General features: G+C 42.5%; 1 protein-coding gene across 2 annotated transcripts in view; it reads left to right on the forward strand.

Moving 5' to 3' along the window:
- CSNK1G2 (casein kinase 1 gamma 2) overlaps nt 1–26480 on the forward strand; it is a 68735-nt gene that overhangs the window by 38481 nt on the left and 3774 nt on the right. For both annotated transcript variants that reach the window (XM_063290771.1, XM_063290770.1), the window contains 8 exons: nt 7176–7216; nt 9409–9478; nt 10527–10675; nt 11152–11386; nt 12933–13018; nt 14956–15040; nt 17245–17393; nt 18020–18103. In XM_063290771.1, the coding sequence (XP_063146841.1) occupies nt 7176–7216; nt 9409–9478; nt 10527–10675; nt 11152–11386; nt 12933–13018; nt 14956–15040; nt 17245–17393; nt 18020–18103 (899 nt within the window). The remainder of the gene's footprint in view (nt 1–7175; nt 7217–9408; nt 9479–10526; nt 10676–11151; nt 11387–12932; nt 13019–14955; nt 15041–17244; nt 17394–18019; nt 18104–26480) is intronic.

Raw genomic sequence — 26480 nt, forward strand, 5'->3', positions numbered from 1 at the left:
AAAGGATCTACCTTGTCCACCCTTTAAACGTAGGTGTATTTTGCAGAACTCAGATCATAGGTCTTAAGGTGACAGTGGAGAAAATTAATCATAGCAAATGTATTGAATTAGTTCAATATAGGTTTATTGGAATTAATTCAAAACAAACTTGCCTTTTATCCCATCCCCAGCTATTACTAATTGCTTATCCCTGCCTTTTAGTGGAGCCATCCATTTTGGGGAGTCCTGATAAAGATATTACCTAATTATGTAAAAATAATAACGTAATAATTTTTGGATATATTTTTTATGGACCAACCTTGTAAAATCCCTTGATGCATGAGTGAGCAATGTTCATTAACTCAAGGGCCACATAAAGTTTTGCATGGCATCTTGAGGGCCCACTCCAAAAATGGGCAAAGCCAGGACCCATTTTTTGATGGGACTTTTAAGGAGGAAAATGAGCACTTTCAGCTTCTACAAGTTTTAAGGAAGACGGTTTGTCCCTTAGCCCCCTGAAATTTTAAAAATTCCCCCCCACACCTTCTAACCTATTTATTTGATCAAAATTTCATGGCATTTTGAAAGTATCACACTTTCTTGTGTGACTTTAATCAAACTAATAAAAGTGTATTTTATATGGAGTTTTAAAAAACAAAGCCTGCTAGGGTGGTACTGGTTTCATTCTGGATTTCCTTTCAGTTTGCACGTTTGCAATCTTGTCTTCAGCACCTAAGTGAAAGCAAATATTTAAATTTTAAATATGGCTCTTTGAATATAGGATTTAAATAGAAAATTGGGCAATATTCCTGTGGCCAACAAGGGAATTAGATCCTAAAGTGCATCAAGCTCTCCACCCTTTGCTCTTAAAAAAGTAAGGCCTTGGATGCCTGCTTTGAGTGTCTTAAAGTGAGTCTATCACTCTGACATACGTTTTAGAAAATGGAAAGGGGGGTTTTCTGTAGTTTGCATCCATCCTTCCAGTTTATGGAAGAGAACTTAAAAGGGAAAGAAAAATATCATGAATATCACAGAAGAATGGATGGCCGTGGAAATGGTGTTGACAGGAGGGATTTAGTTTCTGGGACAATGGTCTGTTACCAGGATGATGGTCTCCTAGCGCAAGATAGATTGCACTGCAGAAAGACTTAATTATATGTTTGGCTGAGGAACATCACGCCTGAATGCTTTAAGTATGGGGGTTGGGAATGAAAACCCAGGAATAAGAACTTCAGATAAAAATCTATGCCCCGCTGGAATAAATCAAGAATAATTGTACTGAGGCCTGTTAACCCACTCAATGAAAAATCAGGAAGTCAAGTACCCGATAGAGTATGGGAAAGAAACAAAATGACCTTGAACTCTTATTACAGGAAGACAAATACGATTTTAATGGCTGTAACCGAGACCTGATATAATTGGATATAGCAATTGAAAGAGGCAACTTACTCAAGAGCGGCCTTTCTCAACTTTTTGGCCCTGGAAGAACCCTTGAAATATTTTTCAGGCCTTGGGGAACCCCTGCACGTTTCATGCTCAAATGTAGGCCAGGAGTTACAAAATTATTCTATTTGTTTCACGGGTAGGCCCGTAAGTGTGCATTGACAGTGTTCTTAAACTAAAAATAAAGAATGAAACTTGCCTCTTTAATGTGAAGTTGCCTGAATTTGAAATAACTTTTTAAATAAATCATGATCTCCCAGGGAACCCCTAGTGACCTCTCACGGAACCCGAGGGTGCCACAGAACCCTGGCTGGGAAACCCTGCTCAGGAGGAACAAAAGCAAGAGAAAGTGGACTTTCCTTGGGTATTAAAGATACCCTCATCTGCACACAAGTTCTGGGGAGTGTACCTGATGCTCTTGTGACCACATGGGTTAAAATGTGAAAGAAAAACTAAAAACCAAGGTGGTGGTTGGTACCTACCAAAAATGATAAACTCCCTTGGCTTGACTCCTAGTGGCTACATATCTGTGTCTCTGGAGTTTCATTGGAAACAATTCAGAAATGGCTTGCCCTTGCATTCTTCCGGGATGGTTTTTGCCTTCCCAATCTATAGCTCTGGGATTCCCTAGCACTCTCAGTCTAAATACTAACCAGGCCTGGTCCTGCTTAGCTTCCCTGAAGTCAGCCAAGGTTGGCCAGATTCTGCCACCTGCTGTGATTGGTGTCTGCTACCAATCAGCCATTTAGGCTGAACATGTGGATGATTTTCCCAAAACAAATTGCAGCAGTAGTGATGGGGGCATTAATCATCCCACCATACTTGGGAGGCTCGTTTGTTTGTTTGTTTGTTTTTTCAAATTGTATATGGCAGCCCATCCTTAATCCAATAACTCAGGGAGGCTAACCAAGCATAAAACAAAAGCATTTAGACCAGTGAAAAGAGTAATGCAAGACAGCAGGTAAAAATAATTAATTCCTTAACAATGCAGAGCAAACCACATAGCCAGGCTCCACTAGCATCCTGTCTCTAAAGCTAGAGGGAAGATCCAGGCTTTTAAGGCCTCCTGAAAGGCCAACATGGTCAAAGATATTCTGCCACCCTTTTTAAAAAAATTATTTGTTATCCTGCCTTTATTTTTATAAATAACTCAAGGCAGCAAACATAGCTAATACTCCTTCCTCCTCCTATTTTCCCCACAACAACAACCCTGTGAGGTGGTCTGGGCTGAGAGAGAGTGACTGGCCCAAAGTCACCCAGCCGGCTTTCATGCCTAAGGCAGGACTAGAACTCACAGACTCCTGGTTTCTAGTCCAGCACCTTAACCACTAGGTCAAACTGGCTCTTTTTTGTGAGCCTTTCAGAAAATTCCTGATGTCTTGCTGACAGCTTCCTCATCCAAAGAGTAGAGGAAGGCAAGAAAAAGTCAGCTATTCTGTTTGTTTACTTATTATGTTTGTGAGCGCATTGGCACCATCTCCCCTTCTATATGTTTATGTAATGCCAGATTTTAAAAAAAAATATTCTGGCATTTTACAGCATAAAAACAGAGTAATAATGTAAAAGCTGATTAAAAACACAAACAGCCATTAAACCTTAAGTGTAACGGTGACCATTCATTCCCCAGAGGCCTGGCCTCTGTCTTTAATGCTTTTTGGAAAGCCAGTAATGAGGATTCTAATCTAATTTGGGGGGAAGTAGATATTAACCAATAATTTTGTACTAACCAATATGAAAGACTTAGTAGACAAAGTGGAAGTGGCAGCAATTTTGGGGGGAAGTGACCATGGAAGGATGGAATTTATGATTTTTAAGAGAAACTAAAGCTGTGTAGAGCGGAAACTATATCTTGAACCTCAAGAAAGCAGAATCCAGAGCAATGAAAAGATGATGTCCTGTCCCAGGCCAAGCAGACAGAAAGGTGGTTGCAAACTTACAAGTTTTGTGAAGTAAATAAAGGAAATGTGAGTGCAAATGCACACCTGCACATAGTAGAGAAACAAGTCCCCGAAAGTTCAGCAAGCCTGCCTTAAAAGAGCTCCAGTCCAAAACAGCAGCCACAAGAGTGGTCAAGCGAAGTCCAAGAGTCCAAATGTAGACGGTTCGTCAGCTGGTCCAGGCCCAGAGTCAGAGTCACGAGGTTTCAAATCGGGAGTCAAGGCACACGGAGTCTGAATAAACGAACAGCTTGAACTCGCTGCTCTTCTTAAATGGAAGCAGCCCCAGGGTTGCTCACTTGGATGAGCGAGGAGCCTTGTAGGGTGCCTTTGCTCTCCTCTCCGCACAGCCAGCCCTTGCACCGGGAGGGGGTGGCAGCTCAGACGCCCCGTCTTCAAGGCTAGTGGCAGCTGTGCCTGCTGGTTACAGGACAGCCTCACCTCCTGTTCCTGCAGCTCCTTGGGCAGCAGTTTGTCCAGAAACTCGGGAACTGGCTGCTCGTTGTCGGTCTCCTCATCTGAGTCTGAGCTGGCCATGACAGATGAAGCTGTTGGGGAAAAAGAACCAAAGATGGGGAAGCATTCATAAAGAAGGAGGCACTAAAAGTAAAATTGCAAACAGTTCCAACAGCAGAAGAAGCTGGTTTATCTTAACGAGCTTAATGAATATCTGAGAATCAAAAAGTGTATCTGTGGGAGGTTGGAAAAGGACAGGTGACCCAGGAAGAGCATACAGAGATAGACCAGAATTGGTTGTGTTAGTGTCAGAAAGACTAAAGCTGCAGGATGAGCTGCAGGATGCTAAAAGGAGTAACAAGGGTTTGTGTGAGTATGTCCAAAATAAAAGGAAGAGAAACAGTATACCAACTGCTCAGTGGTGAAAGAAAAGGGTAAGAAACAGCATAGAAAAGGCCAACTACTCAACTCCCAGTTTAGTCTAGTCTACTCTGAGAAGAGGGTATGCATTCCATGGGATGTTTATAAAGAGCTGTTTGAGGGAGCAGGATTCTATTTTGATAGAAACAGGGAATATAACTCAATTGAATGAGTTGAAATTTCCAGGCCCAGATGGATTGCATCCCAGGGTATTGAAGGAATTTGCTGGTGGTTTGGCTGGAGAAATCTCAGAGAATGAATGAAGTACAAAATAAATGGAACGGGAAACTACAGTACATTACCATGAATTTATCAAGAACAAGTCTTGCTAGCTGACATCATTTTTTGATTGGCTGTCTTTTGTAGTAAAGTGTGGGAAAGCTGTGGACATAATATATCTTGATTTAAGTGAGGCATGTGAAAAAGTTCCCCATGATATTCTGATCAGCAAGCTAATGAAGTATCAGCTGAATAACATGCCTATTAAATTAATAGCTGGTTTGAAAATTATACTGAAATTAATAGTTCCACTTCAGACTAGAGTGGGGTATTCAGCAGATTGCCACAGTGTTCACTCCTAAGCCCTATACAGGTAGCTCTTGTTTAGTGACTGACTTGTTTAGCAACCATTCGCAGTTACAAAGGTGATGAAAAAGTAACTTTGCAACCAATCCCCACATTTATGACCTTTGCAAGCAAAGAAAAGCCGAAGTAAGATCGTAAGCACAGTTGCGGTTTCACTTAGTGACTGCTTTGCTTAACGACCAAGTTATTCCCAGTTGTGGTTGCTAAATGAGGACTACCTGTACTCTTCAGTGTTTTTTCTTTTTTTATGAATGACTTGGATGAAGAAGTGTGGAGGAAATGCTTATTAAATTTGTAGGTGATATAAAACTGAGCAGGATGGTTAACAGTCTAGAAAAAAGAAGAGAAGAGAAAGGACTGGAAATAACATAGAAATTTAAAAGAGACAAATGCACCACTTTTTGTTTTGAGCAAGAAGTCAAATACACAGGTGAAAGATGGGAGGATACCTGGCCTAGTAGTAATACATGAAAAAGGGACCTTGGAATCAAAGGTGATTCTGGGAGGAAGTCCACACATCTTCAAGTTGCCAAGGTTGAGAAGCACTGGCCTGAGTTATAGGAAGTTAATCCTGTAGGAAGTTACAGGATTCCAGTAGGAAAAACTCTGTATGCTGAGAGGAATCATCTACCACGGGTAGTGCTGAGTGTGACTTCTCTAAATGTGTTCAGACAGGATGGACAATCACACGGGGGGACGTTCTTTAGCTAGGATGGCTGCATTCATAAATGGTCCCTTCCAGCCCCGTTTCTGTCTACAGCAGAGCTGCGCAACTTTAACATTAAAAATAATTGCGGGCCACAGAGGAATAGCTGGTGTGCCGGTCGGTGGTTCGGTGGCTAGCGGAGTGGCAGCAGTGATGGACCTGGCGGCATTGGTGAGGCTTGGAGGTGTGTCTTGCAGGACAGTGGCGGCAGAGCCTTCCTGGCAGCAGCAATGTATGGCAACAGTGAATTGAGTTTTTAAAAAATGTGGCAGGCTACGTGTTACACAGCCCTGATCTACAGTCTTTCTTTCTCTCTCCGAAGCAGGTCCTTTGCCTCTGCTGCCATACAGGTAGTCCTCACTTAGCGACCACAACTGGGGCCAGAATTTCGGTTGCTGAGCAAAGCGGTCATTAAACAAATCCAACCCAATTATATGACCTTTTTTGCAGCGGTCATTGAGTAAATTACTGCAGGCATTAAGTGAACCATGTGGTCATTAAGCAAATCACATGGTTTCCCATTGATTTTGCTTGCCAGAAGCTGACTGGGAAGGTCGAAAATGACAATCACCACGGGACGCTGTGATGGTCATAAATGCAAACCAGTTGCCAAGTGCCCAAATAATGATCATGTGACCGGGAGGGGATGCAGTGATGGTCATGTGAGGACTGGTCACAAGTTGGTTTTTCAGCACAGTTGTAAGTCCAAAGCATCACTAAATGAATGGTTATTAAACGAGGACTACCTGTATTTTATTTTATGTTTTTAATTGCATTACCCTTTAGCTGTGAATGTGGAAATAAAAGGATGTGATATTCCTTTTTGGGTGAAAAAGGGAGATGACACTTAAATGGCTAATAAACAGAGAATCATGTTCAGGTTATCAGTTCTGAAAGCCGTGTGTGACTTCATTTGGTTGACATTTCCTGTCTCTGGAATCTCAGAAAGAGAAAGGTCCTTTTTACCATCTATTTTAGGTTCTTTTCATTGGAGTTTTGCAACAAGGGGCAGCCCTAGCCAGTCTTTACTGATCTTGAAAGCTAAGCAAGGTCAGACTAATTTTGTACTTTGAAGGGACACTCCAGGGAAATTCCGGGGCCGGGCTGTAGGCTAGACTGGGCAATTGAAAAACTGTTCCTGAGAAAGACAGTGGCAACCCCCTTCTATATTCTTACCTGAAAAAGCACACTGTTGTTTTTCATCTTTGAGAGTTTTTACTTTCCATCAACCAAGGGGGGACACTCACTGCATTCTGGTTGTCTCTAGATCAGTGTTTCTCAACCTTAGCAACTTTAAGCTGTGTGGACTTCAACTCCCAGAATTCCCCAGCCAGCCTTGCTGGCTGGGGAATTCTGGGAGTTGAAGTCCACTTATCTGCAAGTTGCCAAGGTTGAGAAACACTGCTCTAATTCATGCAGGAGATGTCTGTTTAAATCTTGTCTTGTGGTCCGTGAGTTGTCCTTCAATGAGTAGGCTCTGTGTTCATTACTTTTTCAATCCACCAGTATGCTCCTAAATTAGAAGTCAGTATTGTCAGCCTATTTTCTGCACAAAACTCTCCTGTGTGATCTCTCAGTGCAATGATCCTAAATGGGAAATGTTTGTTTTTCTCTCCCTCCTTGTCTCAATTCTCCTCCTTCTTTTACAGGGAAGAACCTCTACACAAATGAATATGTAGCAATCAAGTTGGTAAGCTTACTTCTAGTGCATACTGTTGTCAGGTTTTGAAACTGCTCCTTTTCTTCCTACCCACTAATTTCTAATAAATTAGATCAGTGCTTTTCAAACTTGGCAACTTTAAGATGTGTGGACTTCAACTCCCAGAATTCCCCCAGCCAGCCTGCTGGCTGGGGAATTCTGGGAGTTGAAGTCCACACATCTTAAAGTTGCCAAGTTTGAAAAACACTGAAGTAGACCCATACGACTGATTTGATGTTTCCAGGTTGTTGGAGGAGATGGAGAAGTGATTGTATTGCCCTGTAAACTACTGAAATAATCCAGAGATTGTGTAAAATCCCGTTTTACTTAGATCTCATGTATACCTTGTTCTCTAAATCAGGGTTTGTCAAACCTAGCGTTCTCTGAGAACTCGATGAGTTTCCATTAGAGACCAAGGACCAAACAAAACAAAAACGTTCAAACACAGCCAACAGTACAGCGAAAAGGTTGGGGCTTGTTCTCCCATGAAAAAACACCATGGCACCATTTTGCAGATGGATTCTAATAATTTTTTTTTGAACTAACGGTTCCACAGCTTTAAAGAGTGTGAAGACCCCTGTTCTCAATAATTCTGTACAGCTGTTATCCTCATTGCAGTCCTGTAAATCAGTAGAAGCCAAATGTCATGACTTGCATTAGGGGCTAAAGAGTGATTTGAATCTAGTTCTCAGCATCCAAAACAACCAGCTTATTTCCCTGAGTTTTGGGGTCCTGGAGTTTCCCATCATTTCGCTAATGGCCCCATATGCCCAGGACATACATGTTTTATTACAGCCTTCTCCAACCTAGTGCCCACCATACATTTTGAAACAGGAACCCCCAGAACTCTACAGCCACCATGTGGAATTCTAGGAGTTAGAATCCATTCCTATCTGGAGGACACGACGTTAGAGAAGGCAGTGTTACGTTCTCCTTTCTTCACTCACCTTTGGTTTTTTTTCTTGGTTCTGAATTTTGGTTTGCTAAGTGCAGACTGGTTTTATTACTTGCCTCATGCAAAGCCAGTCTGTTGAATTAGTTTAGCACATCAGTCCTGTCTCTTCTGACTGGTGAGAGGTCTGAAGTAGTTGCTCCTTTTAAATGAATGTACCTAGATCCTCCTGTATGCCAGGCACGTGGCCTGTTATTGGTCTGTGGATCTAAATCTGTCTGTCTTATAGTCACACTGTTGATCTCCATCATGCTTAGTGTTGTCTGTTTGGATTAGCAGGCGATCTCAAGTGATTCTGTTAGAGAGAGAACAGTTTCTCCCAAGAAAGTGAGAAACTTTACACAATCATTGTCACTTTGGTTTTAAAAAGGTAAAGGTTTCCCTTGACGTAAAGTTCAGTCGAGTCCGACTCTAGGGGGCAGTGCTCATCTCCGTTTCTAAGCCTTGGAGCCGGCATTGTCCGTAGACACTTCCGGGTCATGTGGCCAGCATGACTCACGGAATGCCGGTTTTAAGTCAGTGTAAAATATTGATCGATGCATGTGAACTTGCCCTTTGAAAAAAATGAAACCATGTAGTGGCACCTCAAAGGCTGATAGCAGTGAAAGGTTTGGGAGCCTTGCGCTCAGTGGCTTGATGAAAATCCCACAAGCGTTTGGCCCATAATGATTCTCCTAGCTTTTCAAGTACCACAAGGCTCCAGCCTGTTCTTGCTGAGACTTACTCATGTGACTGTGCTTCTAAAATTGGTGGTGTGTCGGTATTTCCCCCCATAATTACTGGAAGGAGTTAGAACTTGGCTAGTTCTTCTGTTTTGCTATCACAGCCATCCCTAACAATTTGTCCCCCCTTCTTTAATACAGTCTTCCCTAACTACATTCTTTCCAGAAGTGCTGGGATTCCATGTCCCCAAGTGCCTAGCTGGCATTGCCATTTTGTTTTTTTGGAAAAAATCCTGGGAGTTGTGGTTGCAACACAATTGGACAGTCAGGCTAAGGAAGGTTGCTCTAACTGGTGGGCTTTTAATGATTCCCACACTGAGCATAGAGTTGGCTAGATTACCTGAATGGTCCTCCCCAACACCAAGTAAGATGCAAGTCCCATTGCGTTCAGTCAGCCTTGGTTTCCCTCCATTCACAGTCACTGCCTCACATTTCCCGTTTCTTTGTCATTACCTCTTGTTTCATTAACAGGAATGGCAACAGCATTTGTAACTTTTCTTTTTTTCTAGGAACCTATCAAATCCAGGGCTCCTCAGCTGCACTTGGAGTACCGATTCTACAAACAGCTTGGCAACGCAGGTGAGTAAAAGAGGTAGAACTACCCAGAGGACTTTTTAAAAAAAAAGTTCTTTTGGTTTTCTTGTCCTCATGAGTGCAGAGGAATTGTTGCTTTGTTTTAAGAGTGATTGTAAGAAGCTTAGTGCTTGGAACATGCTTTCTTAATAAGCCTTGTTAACATTGATTATCTTATTACTAATCTCTCTCCTGTCCTCACTGTCCTAATCATTCTTACTTCTGAAGCTCTTTTTTTTCCTTAGGCTGTTATTGTTTAATAAAAACCTCACCTCAGTAATCATGAATTTTTGTTTGTGTATTGATCCTGCTGCAGGTGTTGAAAGATTTTGCTATGTGTTACATTTTTTTAAACTTCTGTGGACTCAACTTATGTGTGAATAATATTTTAAAATTTCATCTGTTAAAAATACAATACAAAGGAAATGCTGGGGCACACGTTTAAAGAAGGCTTTTTGATTTTCTCTCCCCAAGGATTATAAGGACTTCAAAAGGAGCTGTGTTGCCCTGCAGAATGCTTATGCTTGAGCTACTTACCAACCAGCTGGGCCCTTCTCTGATGTATTCCATTGTGTCTCCCCTCATTCACTTTTCTGCCCACAGCATTCTGTGCCATGGAACAAGGCAGTAGCAAACCCACTTCTGTATTATTGCCCCCAAAACCCATTATGGACTTGTTCTGATAGTAACCAGGAGTCGAGCTAGACTTAAGGAAGGCTAAACTTTAGGTAACTTGATGCCTTTTGGGATTATAATTCCCAAATGCCATGGGCTAGTGCTGACAGGAACGAAAACATCTGGAAGTTTGGGAATCTTACAAGATTTCAGATTAAAAAAAAATGGAGTTCCACGGTTGCTACCTGGAGTAACATAACTGTTTGCCCTGGGGCCAGTGAGTGTGACATTTCAACCCTCTGTTATAGTGCTATCCATCTGTATTCCTGCATGTGGCGTATCATAGGCTCCTTGCCTTTGTGGCTTCATAATCTAGAAATATTCACCTCTCTCAACCACCCCTCTGCACCCATACCACTTTCTTTTCCATCCTTTCCAGAAGGAATCCCTCAGGTCTACTACTTCGGCCCATGTGGAAAGTACAACGCCATGGTCTTGGAGCTGCTGGGCCCGAGCCTAGAAGACCTCTTTGACCTGTGTGACCGGACATTCACACTCAAGACAGTCCTCATGATTGCCATCCAACTGGTGAGTATCCATTCTATAGAGACTTGCATTCCTTGCTACTGCCTTCATTCAACCATAAAGACTTAGATCCAGTCAACCTTCTGCTCAATTAAAGCATTCCAGTAACCTGGAATTCTCTGGGTTAAGGAACAGCTGCCAAGGCGGTGTGTTGCTCAATTCTTCCTTCATTAGCCTTCTTGGCTGATGTGCTACTTGTAGAGGAGAAAACCCCCTTTCCTGCCAGTCAGCACAAAAACACAGTAAAAGCTAATTTTCTCCTTAACCTGCAGAGTGCCTTTGTTTCCTTACTGAGCTTGGAGAAAGGTTAATCTCAAAAAATTAGAGAGTGGTAATTTTTGTAGGTAGGTTTACCAGGCTGGATGAAGACATCTTGCTGTTAAAAGTTCTAGGAAGAGGACTTCTGACGTTGGACGTTTTGGTCAAGCTTCTACCCCATTCTGATCAGAGTTCCCTCCCTGGCTTCTCTTCTTGCCCAGATTACCCGGATGGAGTATGTTCACACCAAAAGCCTGATCTACAGAGACGTAAAGCCAGAAAACTTCCTGGTGGGGCGGCCCGGAAGCAAGCGCCAGCACACCATCCACATAATTGACTTTGGCCTAGCCAAAGAGTACATTGACCCGGAGACCAAAAAGCATATCCCTTACCGAGAGCACAAGAGCCTGACAGGGACGGCGCGGTACATGAGCATCAATACCCACCTGGGGAAAGGTGAAGACCTTGACACGTTTCCAGGGAGGGGGAGAGTGGGGATTGAGGATATGTCTGTGGGGGCGGGGTTCTTGTAAATCTCGTTTTAACAAAAAGTTACAGCTTAAAGCTGCTTTCCCTAACTAGCTGCTGTGTGTACGTGTGTGCACACACGCCTTTGAGTCACTGAACTCCTGGCGACTGTCTGGTCCAGTCCCTGCAGTTTTCTTGGCAATATTTTTGGAAGTGGCTTGGAGCATAAAAGCTCATATTTTGATGGATCACAAAATACACGTCTGGTTCATATCTTCTGCTTCCCAGTTTGGGATTTTTATAATAATTGAAAAGTGCCTCATGTCTCATCACAGTTTTTTCCGCCTTTCTGTTTGGGCTTGAATAAATGAGATATGGATTGTACTGTGCATAGAGAGGAGAAAGTGTCTCTGCAGGTAAAATGAAAGTACTGCATGACTTAGCAAATGTATGAACCAGGCTTTCTCTGTGAAACTAATACCAGGTAGATTCAAAATTTCCTGTGGAATCATTGTGGAGTAAAAGCTGGCTTTGCACTAGAGGAAAATCCTTGCTTACACAAGAACTGGCACTACATTTTCACCGATTTCTCACTTCTCTGCTTACTGCAACTCTCCCTGCAGTTTTGCACATGCTTTGAGAGAGTCCACTAACCCCAATAACAGTTTCGGGGGGATCACAGAAGGTAGGGGTGGGCGTGGGTGTCACAGTGGAAGTGTTCTGCCCAGCATAAGTAGAAATATTTACAACTAGTGCAAAGTCTTTGCTGGATACAATACAGGCTTTACAGGACTCAGTGCTACAAAATGTGCACTAAGGTCTAATAATAACATCCTAAACCTCAAGTTGTTTAATTACATGGTTCATTGAATAACTCACAGTTTGCTAGGTTTACACAGCAAGCGAAGACATAAACAAGGAAACCATAATATGACTATGTTTTGTGAATGTAGCTTAGGCTATTTGTGATCATGGCTGTGGAACCCCCAGGCCAGGGCATTCTCTCTGAATTCCACATCAAGAGACAAGCTGAAGTGGAGCTGTTGAAAAGGCCTTATTTGGGGGATTCCTAGAATGGCTTTGTTACCTATTGTCAGAAGCAAATATCTGGATGGATTCTTGTATTTAATTCAGCGGAGCTGTGGTGGTGGTGGTGATAAAGATGCAATGAACTTTTATAAGTTACTTTTTTATCCTGGTGATTATTGTACACAGAGGAGTGACACAGGATTGAGTCATGTGTGAATTGGTCTACCACACTGGGGATCCTAGCTGGATTCACATACTGTAGTAACCCATGTTCTCCATTCTGTGCTTTATTGAGTAAGTCATAAATGGTGGGGTTCACACTGTAGAATAAGCACTAAACCATGGTTAACAAATGCTGGGTTCATACAGTACACTAAACCAAATCATCTTCCAGCTTGCAGTGGTTTGCAGTATGCAGACCCAGTCAGAAGCATTTTAAAAAAAAGCAGTATAATTGAGAGAATGCTCTTGATTCATCCATATTTTTTTGTCATCTTCTGTGCAGAACAAAGCCGAAGAGATGACCTAGAAGCACTTGGTCACATGTTCATGTACTTCCTCCGGGGAAGTCTGCCCTGGCAAGGCCTCAAGGTGAGTCCTGTCTCTATGGTAAAATATGCAAATTTGTACCAAGCATGTTCAAGCATTTGCATATTTTCCCTTTTGCTACTGTAGGGATCTTACTCTCTGAATATTGTATGTTTTCCATCTTATCTGGGTAGCCTCTTGGAAGCTAGGAACTTAGACATATTTATGATTCCCTTTTTAAAGAACAAGCAGAGGTTCCTAGACCTCTGCTCCCTTAACGGTTTTCTCCTTGTGGTGTGGTTGTAGAACAGGCCCAAGACTTGCTTGTGTGTTGGGCGGGTCCCTATGCCACAGACTGAAATCAGTTGCAAGTGCTAGTTGTCCACAGGTTCATCTCCATGCAGCTGGCTTGACATCACCCAAGCCATTAAGACGCATGCAAAACAGAGAGCAGCGAAGACTGTACCTTTGTAACATACAAAGGTATGTTATGTTTTCTTGTGTCTAGGGCTTCTGGATCGCCCCAGTCGCTTCCACTTGCAGCTCAGGGTCTGGAACGATGACTTTGTGCCTGTTCATTGCTCTTACAGCGAGAATCACTCGTTTTCATTTGCTGACTATTTGCTGAATCCAGGGATTTTATTTATTTGTTTATCGCATTTGTCCACCGCCCATCTCAACAATGACTCTGGGCGGTTTACAAGCGAATTTAAAACGGTAAATTAAATATCGATTAAAAGAGATACTTGATAAAATATACATATGCCAATATACTAAAAACTCTAAAATATAAAATATGAGATCTAAAACTCAACATGGTGAGATTGCAGTCTTGATAACATTCCCCGAGCTGCATCGAGGTGCCAGCCATCCCCATGACGAACTATCCCCCCTCCCACCCCCAGCGAGGTGGCACAGCCATGTCTTGAGCTCCTTTCGGAAGGCCAGGAGAGTGGGGGCTTGCCTTATCTCTGGGGGTAGCTCATTCCAGAGGGCGAGGGCCACGGCAGATTTTCACTGGAAGAGACTGGCTTGATTGGTGCAGGCCTTGGCCAAGCCTCTTTTAGGTTATTGCAGTTGTCTCCTGGAAGGTGTTCCTGATTCCTCTCTCTCTTCCCTATTCTGGACCTTCCACATTATTCTCGTGTCTCGTTACATCACATAGCTCTTCACTGGCTTCCTAGTTGGGACGAACCCGTTTACTCGTGCTGTTCTTTAGAGACCTTTGGTCACAAATACCCCAATCTTTGGCCTTATTTCTCTCTACAGTCCTGTTTATTCCTCACACTCCTCTGGATGGGGTTTGTTCCATGTTTCAGGGCTGCGGCCTCCAGCTTCCTGGTTTCAGAGACCGAGCCCTGTGCCTCTGGGATTCATTCCCTCCTTCCTTTCTCCTTGTGGAAGTTTGATAGCCTTTGAGAGGGGTCTAAAGACCTTTTTAATCTGACAAATGAGCTAGCGTAGTGCCTGGTTATCCCAGCCTTCTCTCCTTAATTGGCTGTTCCTAGATGAAGCCCTGACTTATTTGAATGAAGAATTTATAGGTGCTTGGTTGCACTGCAGGGTGTTTTAAAAATTTTGTCTTTGGTTTGCCTGGGCTATTAATATATGTTTACTGCAGTGTTTCTCAACCTTGGCCATTTCAGATGTGTGGACTTCAACTTCTAGAATTCCCCAGCCAGCAAAGTTTACTGGTTTACACTGGTTTACTGGTTTGGTTGCTAAATTGTGAATTAATTTGATGGGATGGGGTTTTGCAACTACTGTGTTTTTCTGATCTGTACACACCTTAGTAAAAGCACATAATTACGGTAATACGTTTTTGTTGGTATTGGCAAATAAATGCCTGGTGCACGTTTGTGTGATCCTCGCAATTTATCCAGTGTCTTGAGGGGCAGTTGCGTCTTTCTCGGCAGGCTTTTCCTCTGAAACACCCGGCTTCCGCAGCCTGACCTGGCTTTCCTCTGCTCCCTCTTCTCACCCGTGCTTTCTCTTCCTAGGCGGACACCCTGAAAGAGCGGTACCAGAAGATTGGTGATACCAAGAGAGCCACGCCCGTCGAAGTGCTGTGTGAAAACTTCCCCGGTAAGGATTGCCAGCAGGGCAGTGACTGTGTCTGGTTTCGCTGCCAAGAAGAGAGATTCAGATAAACGAAAGGAGAGGAGGCAGTTTATATCAAGGGGGTATTGTTAGATTAAGCTTGGTTTGCAGTAAAGCGTTGCGGCGCAGGTTGTCTTGGCTCACAATTCTGTACATCTTCTAAAATATTCTGGGCCGGCTTTCATTGTCCCAGCTGCAAATTTGAGGAACTCTGGTGGGGAAAGCTGCTCCGTTCTGCTCCGCTTCCCTTGGTTTTCTCCTCCATGCCTAAATAACAGTCAGCAAACTTTTTGTGCTCCTAAACGTGCACCATCAGACTCTTTCGTTGCATTTGTAAAATGTTTTCTATTATTAAACACTTGGCGGCGTCTCCTGGTAGTCCTTCTGTTCAGGGTGTGGGTGGTATGCTCTGGCTACCTAAGCGAAGGTGCTCTGAATAATGGAAACATTAGTCTTGACGGATGACTAGAAACTCCAAATGCAGTGCTGTTCCCTAAGACAGACTTTGCCTTGTTAGCAGCTGCATCACACTGCTTGCGTGTTTAACTGTGGCTGACAAGGACACCTAGATTCCTTTTACATGTACTGCTGCCAAGTCAGAGGTCCCCCCATCCTATATTTAGGCTTTACATTTTTCTTACCCACATGCGGAACTTCTGATTTTCTCTTGTTAACTTACGTTCTCTTCAGTTCAAGCCACTGATTGGGCCTGTCTGGATCATATCAAATCTCCCAGTTTTGTCTCATCTGCAAACTTTATAAGTGCCCCCTCAATTCTGTTATCTGAGTCATTGATAAAAACGTTGAAATGCACAGGACCCAGAACTCTAACCCCATGACACTTTCCCTCGACTGAGCCCATAGAAAGTAACAGTAGTACTTTTTAGCCCATATTTAAAATTTTGTGAAGGAGAATATTACGAGGCACTCTGTTGGAGGCTTTGCTGAGATATACTATGTCTGCGGCATTCCCTTGATCTACTAAACTAATAATTCTGTGAAAGAAGGAGATAAGGCCTGACATGATTTGCCTGACATGATTTGTTTGTGAAAAATCCAGGTTGACTCCTGTTAATTGTAGCATGTCTATCCAAGTGCTCCCAAGTGTACAGCTTGGTAATATGTTTGAAGACTGTGCCCAGTATAGATAATCAAACTGACAGTTCTGTAGTTTCCCAGGTCCTCCTTTCCCTTTTCAAACATGGGGATCATATTTCCTCTCCTCCAGTCTTGTGAGACCTCACCAGTCCTCCAGGAATTCTCAAAAATGTCTGAAAATGATTCTGCGACCACCCCACTAGTTCTCCACTAGACTTGAATTCTTACCCCCTCTTTGTCTGTTCTAAGCTTCTGTTCCTTACTTCCCCCAGTGGCATAACCATGATCAGCTAGTGCTCCATTTCCCATCTGGGAAAAGATAGTAGCAAAATAGGTAAGAAGTTTGGCCTTCTCACCAAAACATATTACCACTTTCTCCTCACAATGGACCATTACTCTTTCTGGCCCTTCCTTTTTTTAATAACATACTCCAAGACATTTTGGGTATTTTGGTATCTCTCCCAAGCCTCAGCTCATTTTAGTTTTTCTTTGGGAGATCATCTTGTACTCCTCTTCGATTATGTTCACCTTTTATTTCCTATTTATGTCCTTTTTCTCTTCAGCATTCCAGAGAACTCTGAATGTGTCTACGTCTCTCATTTTTCTTTCTGGTGGGGGTTGTTTGTGATTACACATTCAGTATCTCATTTCATAGCCAAGAAAACAAACAAATGGATCATCAACCCAGAATTTGACATTGCATTCCATAGCTTTCTAACTGACATGATTGTTTCCAATGGTATTAGAGCTCTGTTGTATTTAGATCCTAATACTGTCCATCCAACCAAATGTTAAAGAAGACTCTGAGAATTATGCCTGAGCAGGATTACTTTTGGTTGAATCAGCTGCCACAAGTTCCATGCAGCATTTGAAGAAATAAATTCTTTCTTTCTGTCAGAGCTCCTGGAAGAAAGGCAGGATATAAACAAAAGTAATAGCTGCACGCACAATTCAGCCACATAAGTTTAGCTCCTATGTACCTCTGCTGCTGCAGTCTTGATTTTGTTGGGCTTCACATCTGCATTTTTTTTTCTCTTGCTTCAGGTCCTTGTTTGAGTTTTGAACAGTAGTTATGCCCTCTTCTTTTGCAGAGGAGATGGCCACATATCTCCGCTACGTGCGGCGTCTGGACTTCTTTGAAAAGCCAGATTATGACTATCTGCGGAAACTTTTCACGGACCTGTTTGACCGGAATGGCTACGTCTTTGATTATGAATACGACTGGGCTGGGAAGCCTTTAGTAAGTAGCAGCCAGGGAGGTCTCTGGGTAGGGAAAGATAAATATAGTATCATATATACACACACCCAAAGCCTTTTTGTTCAGTGGAGAAAGTGAGCAGAGATGCTATGGCATTTATAAGCATTAAAAAAAAAATCCACTCAAATACTGTCAAGGAAGATGGTTGAATATTGTGTGGATTGTCACAACACTTCTTGAGAACCATCCTATTGCTCTGGAAAGTAAATAAGAATAGCTCAGCCAATGGCCAAGGTTGCACGTTTTCTGAAATGTAACAATCCTGGTGCTTCTTGCAACTCTCAGTTATGAGTCGCTCTGCACCGTCCGAGGGAAGGAACAAACATTGAGGCTGCTACTCTGTATTACCGGAATGTTTGCTTCTTTTAGCAATCTTGGCCACTTAATTGTAGAACAACAGGATAAGCAAATAATCCGGCTATTTCAAGACATCTGTTTCGGCGTGCCTGACTAAGCAACGTTTGACTCTCTCTTTGGGGGGAAGAGGCATTTGTTCCCCTAGAAGACCCTTGTGTGGGTCATATTTTAAAGGCCACTTGTCTAAATCGGTGGCAGATCATTCCCCAGTCAGGTGAACATTCTGCCCCCCTTCTTCCCTCCTTCTGCAGCCAACCCCTATTGGCACAATCCAGAGTGACGTACAAGTCCAGCCTCCAAACAGGGAGAAAGCACAGCAGTACATCAAACAGCAGGTAACTAGTTTTTGATCTGTTGATCTATATATTTCTGTCTATTTCTTTCCTAGGATTGGAATGCAATGGGGGAGTAGCTAAATGAGAGGCAGGCTGCAGCTTTAGCTTGTGCAGCAAAGGCACAAGGTCCTCTGAGGAGGGAGGCATGCAAGGTTGCCCCTTTAGAGGTGGAAATGGAGGCTTGGTGCCCCCTGGTGGACAGAGCCATAGGTATCTTTGTCTCCTGGAAGTGCTGCCAAACAAGAAAACGCATGGCTTGATGTGAAGATGCCTGATCTCAGTCCAAAATAATGGTCCATCGAATTGATAATGCTTGGGATAGATGGTCAGATTCTCTCCTTAGGTTTTGGACTTCAACTTCCATGAGTCCTAGCTAGTGTGACCAGCAGCAAGGTATCATGGGAGTTGTAGTTCAAAACATCTGCAGGGTTGTCTAACTCCCACTGCGTAGCAGGGTCATTTCCTACCCTGCTACCTTTAACTGGAGATGCCAAGAGCAGAACTCAGGACCTTCTGCATAAAGGCAGATGCTGTAGCATTTTGCTACGGACCCCCATGCCACTTCCTTTCTGTATTGGCCTGGTTGTCTACCTTGACTGGTAAAATCTCCTGCAGGGTTTTTCTCCCCCGTGGTGTCACCAAAAAATATTTTGAAGACAATACGTGAAACCTTTTCCATAGGAAATATGTTATCCCCTAATAATGGGATGGACAGCCTATGAGCTGTGTGTGCCCTTGAAGTCCCAGGTGTAGAACGTGTCTGTCTATATATTAACCTAAGTTTCTTCTCCAAGGACTCCTGGGCTGGGTTTGCACAATATGGTCAACCTAGTCAGCTATAATCACAGTGACAGTGTCTGAGCCACCATTTTGGGAATAGGGAGTCCCCGCTCAATTCTTCTAGTCCTGGGTGTGGCTCTTGGCTAGGAGACTTGATTATGTCAAGATCCCTTCACCCCTGGCCAGGCAGACAGCAGTGTGTACATGGCTTGTTCATTTCAGAGGTTCAGTGCTTTGGAAAGCTGCTTCTATGACTTCCAAGGGACAGTAATTATAGGAGAACCTTGCTGTTTTTTTGGCCACTCTATATCACCAACTCCTTTTCTTGGAGGACTTACTGGGCTGGGCTTAGACACTGCCTCAGAATTTATTGAATTTAGCATTTGCACAGCATGGCTGGTAGGCAGAATATAGTTTAGTCCACAATTAGCCAAATGCTGTTTTGAACTAAAACTGCCCCTCTCTCATCCCAGTACTGATTGGGATATCTTGCTTATCTACTTGATTAAGTGTGTCATGTGAATGTAACCAGGATGTCATACAGGATCCTGGAGGAGAAGTATTGGCATTCAGAGCACACAAACAGAATTGCTTGGCCAGATAGGCAGGTAGTGCTCAAGGTCTCAATGCGTGGTTTTGCAGTGGTGCCAGGCAGAGGTCTTAGATTTCTTGATATACAGATATATAGTTATATATATATTTATTAAAGATTTTAAAAAAGGAAAATAAAAACTAATACAGACTAATATAAAGTAAGAAAAGGAAAAGGAAAAGAAATCAAAGAGAAGGCTAAAAGTGCAAGAAAGGAAAAAAAGTTAAAGAAAAATAGCTTGGTTTTTATAGCTTTTAATGTATTTATTGACTGTTTTTAACTTCGTTTACGCCACCCAGAGTTGCTTGCTGTGCGAGATAGGTGCATATATATATTGGGCAAATAAATAAAATAAATAAATAGAAAAGAAAGAAAAAAGATACAAAGAAGTAGCTTCCGATCTTCTTTACAGCAGTTATAAGTACAATTATAAATTTGCCTCTTACTCTATAGTCACAACTTAACTCTCTTCTTTCTATAATCTATCCTGTAATCTATCCTATAATCTTAAAGTGTAATTTATCCTATAATCTTTCTATAATATATCATCAAAACCATAAATCATAAGTTCATTTTTTTCTGTGTTACACAAAACATCTGTAAGGGGTTTCCAGTCATCAATAAATGTAGATATTGTCTTTTCTCTGATAAAATAAATCAATTTAGCCATCTCAGCAAGTTCCATCATCTTCACCAACAATTCCTTCATTGTGGGTAGTGCCAAATCTTTCCATCTTTGTGCATACAGTAATCTTGCTGCAGTTACCATGTACAAAAACATGGTTCCATTACTTTTTCCTACTGTTTGTCCATCAATCCCAAAAGGAAAATCTGGTTTCAATTGTATATTCATCTTTAAAATCCTCTGAATCAGTGTATATACTTGAATCCAGAATTTTCTAGCTTTTTTACATGTCCATCAAACATGATAAAATGTTGCTTCTTGTTGTTCACATTTCCAACATAATTTTAAAGTCCCTTTATATATTTTAGACAATTTCTCTGGTGACATACAGTATACTAATGGTACATCATCTTATAAAAATTCTCTTTAAGGTTATAAAAGTATAAATTTCAGTCCTTTCAGCCACATATTTTCCCATTGTTTCATCTGAATATTATAACCAAAACTTTTAGCCCACTTTATCGTACATTATTTCACTTGTTCTTATTCTGTTTCAAATGTAAATAAAAGTTTATACATTTTAGCAATTACATGTTAATCATTTGTACACAATTCTGTCTCATATTCAGTCTTACCATATTCAGAGCCATGAATTCTTTTGTCTACTTTAAATCTTTCTAATAATTGTAGAGGGCTTAGATTTCTGAGGACTGGAGAACATTTTGGGACAAGCCAAACCTATTCAAAAGAGAAAAGTTCCATTTGATCCAAAATGTGAATGGGCTCCTGGTGCATGGCATCATAAAAGAGTCAGACATCTTTTAAATAGATCCTTTATTTTATTTATAGATTCAGTGTATATGGCTGCCCAACTCACAAATACAACTCTGGATGGCTAACATCAGGTTAAAACAACCTTTCTCAACCTTTTGACCCTGGAGGAACCCTTGAAATACTTTTCAGGCCTCGGGGACCCCCTGCACATTCAGGCTCAAATATAGGCCAGAAATTACAAAATCGTTATATTCGTTTCATGTGTAGGCCTGTCTATATGCAATAACAGTGTTCTTAAACTAAAAATAAAGAATGAAACTTACCTCTTTGATGTGAAGTTGCCCGAATTTGAAATAATTTTTTTAACAAATCGTGATCTCCCAGGGAACTCCTAGTAACTTCTCGCGGAACCCTGGTTGAGAGACCCTGGGATAAAATAACAAAGATATAAAACAAAAACTAGCAACAGATCAGGGCTTGACTACATTCATATGTCTACCCGATCAACCCCTTAAACGCAGGCTTACATAACACCCTGGCCCAGTGCTCAAGGGAAGAACCAGGTCTTCGGTGCCTTTGAAAAGACCAGCAAGGTTGGGGGCTCCAAATCTGGAGAAGTGCAAGCACCATGTCAGAGAAGAAATACTTGCTGGGTCCCATTAGGTGACATAGTTTAATAGAAGGGTTCCACCTGAACCAGCTTCCCACCCTGTCAAATCTCTTGGGAGATGCTTAGAGGCAGATGGTCCCACAAATAACCCAGGCCTATGCTATGAAAGCTATGCTATGTTATCATTAGGGGATAACCAGCACCTTGAATTGCATCCAGAAGCCTATGGGAGCCAGTTCAGCTCCCAAAGTAGTAGCATTAGATGGGCATACTCCAGTGGGTGTATTCATTCTCAGGCCAGTACAGAGGAACGATTTTTCTAGGGGGACCTAGAGGTATCCAAGTACAGTTCATTTACTTCATGTATATGGGGAAGTGCAAAACACCCGGAGCCTTTCTGGAATTGAGTGGCATATATGTTTGCAAAAATAAACAAATTGGTTAGTTTAGTTTTTAAACTATGGCAGTTGAAGCTTCAATACCAAAATGCTCTGCAGAATTCAGAAAGTATTAAGATCTTTCTAAAATCCAGGAGGGTGGAGCCATTCCGTGTCGCAGAAGGCAAGATATTTTGGAGGGGGAGGCAGACACTAAGAAGATGCTAAGCTCCCATCCCCACATTTCCTGTTGAGTAGGAACCCTCCATATTTCTTCCCTTAAGTTCTTATGGGCTAGAGCCAAGTCTGGGTCTATCTACCCGTCAACCATGAATATTAACACTACCTTTCTTGTAAGGTTACAGTAACAGAATCTTGCAGGTCTGAAAGTACATCTCTCCCCCCTCGCCTTTACAGTCTAAGAAACTAGGGAGGGTCCCTTCTGAGACGTTTGCCACACCCTCTTGTCTGACCATTGGTTGCTTAGTCGGTGGCTGCTCCGCCTGTCTCTCAAGGACATTCCCATAGACCATTACAGGTAGTCCTTGTTTAGCAACTGCCTCATTGAGTGACTGTTTGCAGTTACAACAGAGATGAAAAAGTAACTTTACAACCAGTCCTTGCATTTACAACCTTTGCAGGTCTGTAAAGCAAAGGAAAGCTGAAGTAAGATTGTAATCACAGTTGCTGTTTCAATTAGCAACCGCTTTGCTTAACAACCAAGTTGCCAGTCCCAGTTGTCACTAAACAAGGACTACCTGTACGTCAGGATAAACTGTCTTGTAGGTGCTTGGATGCCAAACCATATACAGCTTCAGTGGTGTTGCCCACTGTCACTTTGAATTGGACCCAAAGCAAAGTAGGAGCCACTGCAGCACTGCCACATCTGATAATCCATTTTAATCCATTTTATTCTAACTGTAACCTCCCAGCTGTCTTTGGAGGCAGAGCATGTTATTGTAGTCTAATTGCACGGTAGATATTTTAAAAAATAAAAATTAAGCACATAGAGGAAGAAGTCCTGATAATAGACAGTCAGCTTGGATTCTGCAAGGCTACATCTTGGCTCACCAGCCATTTTGAGTTTTTGAGAGTATCAACTGGTAAGTGGAGAAGGTGATCCTGGCCATATTATATATTTGGATTTTCAAAAATCTTTTGACATAGTTTCTCATCAGAGGTTCTTTAGTAAATTTAATGGATTGTTAACTGGTCCAAAATCAGAGAGCAGAACATAGGAATGAATGGGACCTTTTCTTTATCTGAGGGGAATAAGAAAAAAGTCTCTGTTGGAATTGGCTTTTTAAACTTGTTCATAGATTATCGTGATGTAGGAATAAGCAGTGTGCTGACCAGATTTGCAGATGGTAGCATGCTATTCAGAGTGGTAAACTCTTTCATTGTGAGGTGTTCCAGAAGGGTCTGTCTGAATTGGGTGAACAGTCTGCCAGTGGTTCAGTTTAAGTAAATGTAAAGTGATGCACATTGGGAAAAAAAAAAAAAAAAAACTAACTTCATGTATACAGTGATGCGGGATGAGCATCTGTAACTAACCAAGACAAAGTCTTGGAGTCATAATGGAGAGTTAAATGAAGGTGTAAACTCAGTGCGTAGTAACTATGAAAAAGGCAAATTCAGTGCTAGGGATCATTAGGAAATGATTGAAAACAAAGCTGGTAACATTGCAGTGTCCTTGTATATATCTATGGTTCATCTGCATTTGGAAACATGTACACTTCTAGTCATTGCAAAAGATATAATGGAGTGGGACAAAGTGTGGAAGAAGGCAACCAAATGTTTGGGGGTCTTGAACACCTTTCTTATGAGCAAAGCCAAAACATTCGGGACCTTTTTGCTTAGAAAAAATGAGATAGGGTTGAGATGTCTAAAATCATGCATGGCCTAAAGAAAAAGGAATTTCTCTCACTCTCAAAACGCTACACCAGTGTTTCTCAGCCTTTGCAACTTTAAGGTGTGTGGACTTCACCTCCCAAAGCTGGCTGGGGAATTCTGGGAGTTGAAGTCCACACACTTTAAAGTTGCAAAGGCTGAGAAACACTGCGCTAGACAAAGAAGTGGTTGGAAAGGGTTTTAAAACGGGCAAAAGGAGGTTTTTCCTCACATAGCATGTCATTAACATGTGGAGTTCATTATCATAAAACGTGGTGGTTATTAACTTGGATGGCTTTAGAAGGGGATTGGGTAAATTCACGGTCCATCAAGAGCTGTTGACCTGGAGACTCCAGGCTGCGTCTGGTCTGGGGGCAGTAAATCCCAGGCACAGGGCAGCAGTGTTCGTGTAGCGTGTCTCAGTTGCCCCTTTGTAGGTGCTGCAGGTGTATCTGGTGGGCTTTTGTGGCCAAACAAAACGCTGGGCTAAGATGGGGCTTGGCCCGACGCAGCAGGGCAGTCCTTAGGTTCTTCTGTTCTGAAAAAAGTGGCTTGGAACAGTGACAGAGATCTTTTTAAAAAAAAACCTATGGGTTTGAGATAGGAAGCTTTAACAAAAACGGTTCTGTAAGGACCAGGTGTCTCTACCTATTTTCCTTTTTACGCACTGTATACTTCTCCCTATGGCTGCCTCTTGGGACAAACATAGGTAGAAAAGTGTGGCGGGTAACCCTCCCTGGCTGGTGCTGTGGTTCAGATCCTGATTGGAACACCCTGGATTTGAAGGGAGGGGATTGCTGAATGACCCCCTCAACTACATGGCAGCTGAGGGGCGGCTTCTTGTTTGCAGGGACATCTACAGTTGCTCGCTGCTGGCACACCGAAGGAATTCCCCCTCAAGTAGCAGCTGATGTGTGTTGTGCAAATGCAGCCGTTGTAAACAAAGTGTATGTGGGAGGGAGGGAGGGAGGGATGGAAAATACACCTGTGATGCTTTTGGACATTGAATATTTACGGAAATGCATCGAGAAACCACAGATTTTAGAAGCTGTGGCATGTGTGGGCGAACATGCCCTTGCTTGCCAACTCAGAGGTTCTGAACTGAGTAGGGAACAGAGTCGGCACTCCGATATGGATCGTGCCTGTCTCTTTTTGGCAATGCTGGTTACTTTTTAGGGATGCTTTATCGATTTGCATTCTAGCCTGTTTTATATTCTTTTTGCTTTTGCATGTTGATTTTCCCCCCTTTCTTCCCCTCTGTTCCCCTTTCCTTTGCCCTGAAAATCCCACTTCTTTCTGTTTCCCTTCCCCCATGTTTTTTTAAAATTATTATTACTATGATTTTCCCCTTTGTTTCCTGCCTCCGTCATTAGCAGTCACCCGAGGGGACGGAGTTTTGGGATCCCCAGGCTGGCCAGCAGCCTGCTGAGGACACTCTAGGAACCCCCTTGGCAGCCAGCAGGCTTGGGGGTTCCGTTCAGGTACATGAGAGGGACGGGGTGGGAGGTGGGCGGCGGAGTGGGCGACCCAGCAGCTGCTGTCGGACCCCATCCATGCAGTGGAAGTGTTCCAAGCTTTTCCCCTTGACCCTCCGTGTGTCCAGCCACCGTTGCACCGATTTGCTTTTAAGTCCTGTTTTGATGGCGCTAGGGCCTTGGGCACCGTGAAATGCATAGTTTTCCTTCTTCCCCATTGTTCATTCTGCTTGGCTGCCAAAGGATGTGTGACAAGAGCAAAGAAAATTCCTCTCTTCGTAATGATTCTTGTAAGAAATCAGGTCTCTTACAGATTGGCCTTGGGAGGGGAGCTTTAAACTTTTAATGGTATGAACAAAAAAAAAGGAAAGGTGGGGGGAGAAACTATCAACAACTTGGGAGTCTAAATATATAAGCATATTTGTAAACTTAAGAAGAAAATGTTAAAGCCATACTCAGTCTGCCTCAAAAGACATTGTAGAAGTGAAGATAATCCATTATCAAAATCTTGGTAAATATAGGTGGGAATAGAAACCATGCTTAAAGAGGAGATGTGTTCCTATGTTTTTGCTCTGTGTGTGTGCATATGTGTGTCTGCCACTTCAGTGCAGGAGAAGATGCTAGTTCCACCATAAGAATATCTAGAAAAATGTTTATACGTATTTATAGAAAACACACCAGTATGCATTCCTCCGTGTTCCTCCACTTTGCCTGCCATTGCTGTGCAAGGCCTACCTGTCTGCTTTTGGAAAATCTGCACCAGGACAATGAAACCCCCCCCAAATTCCTGGATTTGCAGATGTTCATCACACTCTGGTTTCATTTGGGTTTTGCTGAGCCAGAAATCTGCACAGAGGCCTAGGCCAGGAGGCTGTGAGAATCCCATCTGGGCTACTGAATATAATATTTGTTTTAATCTAATCTGCACATTAATATCCAAGGTTTGTTTATAGTGAGGTTTAATGTATGCCTTATGTCTCTTCAGTAAAGCTTTTTGGCAAACAATACCAGCAACAGGTAGTTAAATATTTGGGCAACAGGGGAAAGAACAGTGGCCACCATGCTGGGTGCAGGAATCCTCCCTCGTATTCAGGTGCACTTTCCAGTTGATAAACTTGCTTCGCAGGGCTGTTCTGCCTCCCTGAGGTCTAGACACATTAAAATAATAATGATAATAGAAATAGTAAGGAAAGCCTGACAAAATTAAAGTAGTTGATGAAGACTAGCAATAAACTCCTACAGTGGATGAACTTT

Source organism: Candoia aspera, chromosome 1 (genome assembly GCF_035149785.1).
Source record: "Candoia aspera isolate rCanAsp1 chromosome 1, rCanAsp1.hap2, whole genome shotgun sequence".
Lineage (NCBI taxonomy): Eukaryota > Metazoa > Chordata > Lepidosauria > Squamata > Boidae > Candoia > Candoia aspera.